The sequence below is a fragment of the Otolemur garnettii genome, unplaced genomic scaffold, assembly GCF_000181295.1.
Source record: "Otolemur garnettii isolate 467f Iridium unplaced genomic scaffold, OtoGar3 scaffold00023, whole genome shotgun sequence".
Lineage (NCBI taxonomy): Eukaryota > Metazoa > Chordata > Mammalia > Primates > Galagidae > Otolemur > Otolemur garnettii.
This window is the reverse complement of record NW_003852418.1, coordinates 22,638,422-22,640,866: the sequence shown is the minus strand read 5'-3', so window position 1 is coordinate 22,640,866 and position 2,445 is coordinate 22,638,422. Positions and strand designations below refer to the sequence as shown.

The window sequence follows — 2,445 nt, the reverse complement described above, 5'->3', positions numbered from 1 at the left end:
TGAATCTTTCTAAGAGTAGAATGTGAACGTTTTAAAGCAATAACTGAGAAAATGACATGAAGGCTGTGTTGAGCAGTTTGATGGAAGTATTTCAGATTGCATGTGAAAACCCCACACTGTACCCCAGAAGTGCATTAATGTACATAGTTGCCATTCAATAAAAAATAATAATAATAAATAAATAAATAAAATTACATGTAGAAAAAGCAATAAAAACAGGAAAATAATCAAAATATTAACTGTTACTTTCTAGGCTCATAAATAAATGTTATACCCACACATACTCTCATTTTCCTAATATTCCATGATAAAAATATATTCTTTTACAATAAAAATCATTGAGATTACAGGGCAGCACCTATGGCTCAAAGGAGTAGGACGCCAGCCCCATATGCTAGAGGTGGTAGGTTCAAACCCAGCCCTGGCCAAAAACTGCAAAAAAAAAAAAATAATTGAGATTACAAAGCAATACATTACCACACTTTGCAGCATCATGTGTTCATATAAATGCAGTTTAGACATGGACAGGAAATTCAGAAAGGGGCCACATAGGCCGGGTACAATGGCTTACGCCTGTAATCTTAGCAGTCTGGGAGGTCAAGACGGGTAGACTGCTTGATTTCAGGAGTTCAAGACCAGCCTGAGCCAGAGTGAGATCCTGTCTCTAAAAAATCCTGTCTCTAGCAGAGTATTGTGGTAAGTGCCTGTAGTCCCAGCTACTTGAGAGGCTGAGGCAATAGGATCACCAGAGTCAAAAAGTTTGAAGTTGCTGTTGAGCTATGCCATGGCACTCTATCAAGGGTGGCAAAGTGAGACTCTGTCTGAAAATAAAAAAAAATTGTCACATATCAACAGGTACACTGAGGCACCATCAACACGACGGATTTGCTAAACCTGAGTTCAGTGCAAGATGCCCAGATCAGAGGTCTCCAGGGGAGCAATCTTACCCGTGATGAGGCACCATAGACAGAATGCTCACCCACACTGACACCAGGACAGCTCTGCCTCTTGGCCTGTTCTCTACATGCCCCATAGCCTTATGGCCGTGTCACCACACTTACATGAGGAATGAGTTTCCCAAACCACAACCACCTCCCCAGGAGACTTCAGATGTCCATCTGCCATCTTTAATACATTTCTAAATGACTTAATATACACCCCAAAGCCCATCTCAAAGATGATAACCCTGAGATACAGTCAAAGTAATGTCCCTGATTCTACTGTCTTCTGGAAAGCCAGAGTTCCCAAACTCTCCACTGCAGCCCCCAGGTCCTAAGGTTCCTCTGCAATACCCCAGCACTCACCCAAATATGGCTGCTGCAGACCAACCCAAGTGACTCTGAAGCTGAGCAGACATACATGTTATTTTTATTTCTGCAATTTTCTCCAAATATAAAATAAGTCAAAACAAAGCATTTTTTTTTTTTTGCAGTTTCTGGCCAGGGCTGGGCTTGAACCCACCACCTCCAGCATATGGAGCCAGTGGCCCTACTCCTTTGAGCCACAGGCGCTGCCCAACAAAGCATTTTTTTTTAAATTAAAAGATAAACACTGTGAAAAGTAACAATTTGTTTTACCTCCTTTCTTTTCTTCTTTCGTCCATCCTTTTATCCAGAGCTGCATAAATAGCATCTGCTTCCTCATCATCTTTCTCATACGGCCCACTTGAGAAAAGGCTTCCAGCGTAGCCATTGAACTGAGAACCAAACACACCATCAGAAAGATCAGCTTCTCCTGCAACAATCCCCACTAGCAGAAACAAAAATCATCTCTTTTTTTTTTGGAGATAGAGTCTTATTATGTCACCCTCAGTAGAGTGCCAAGGTGTCACAGCTTACCACAACCTCAAACTCTTGGGCCTAAGCGACTACCCTGCCTCAGCCTCTCAAGTAGCTGGGACCACAGGTGTCCGCCACAATGCCCAGCCATTTTTTTTTTTTTTGGTTGTAGTTGTCACTGTTGTTCAGCAGGCTCAGGCCAGGCTCAAACCAGCCAGCCTCGGTCTATGTGGCCCATGCCCTACCCACTGAACCACGGGTGCCACCCTCTTTTTTTTTTTTTTATTATTAAGACAGAGTCTCAAGCTGTTGCCCTGAGTAGAGTGCCATGGAGTCACAGCTGACAACAATCTCCAACTCTTGGGCTTAAGCAATTCTCTAGCCTCAACCTCCCAAGTACGTGGGATTGCAGGCGCCCACCACAACGCCTAGCTATTTTTTACAAGCTTTTTTTTTTTTTTAGTTTTTGGCCAGGGCTGGTTTTGAACCTCCGGCATATGGAACCAGCGCCCTACCCTTTTGAGCCACAGGCGCCGCCTGCCCAGCTATCTTTTAGTTGTAGTTGGGCCTGGACTGGATTCAAACCCGCCAGCTCCGGTGTCTGTGGCTGGCATCTTAGTCGCTTGAGCTACAGGCACTGAGCCCCTCCTTTTTTTTTTTTTTTTTT

The 2,445-nt window shown here is 43.7% G+C and overlaps 1 protein-coding gene across 1 annotated transcript in view; it reads right to left on the bottom strand.

Annotated features, from left to right (window-relative positions):
• The window catches only part of PRPF6 (pre-mRNA processing factor 6), a 63,803-nt gene that overhangs the window by 54,582 nt on the left and 6,776 nt on the right, over positions 1–2,445 (bottom strand). The window contains exon 3 of the mRNA XM_023511997.1: positions 1,578–1,696. Coding sequence (XP_023367765.1) covers positions 1,578–1,696 — 119 coding nt within the window. The remainder of the gene's footprint in view (positions 1–1,577; positions 1,697–2,445) is intronic.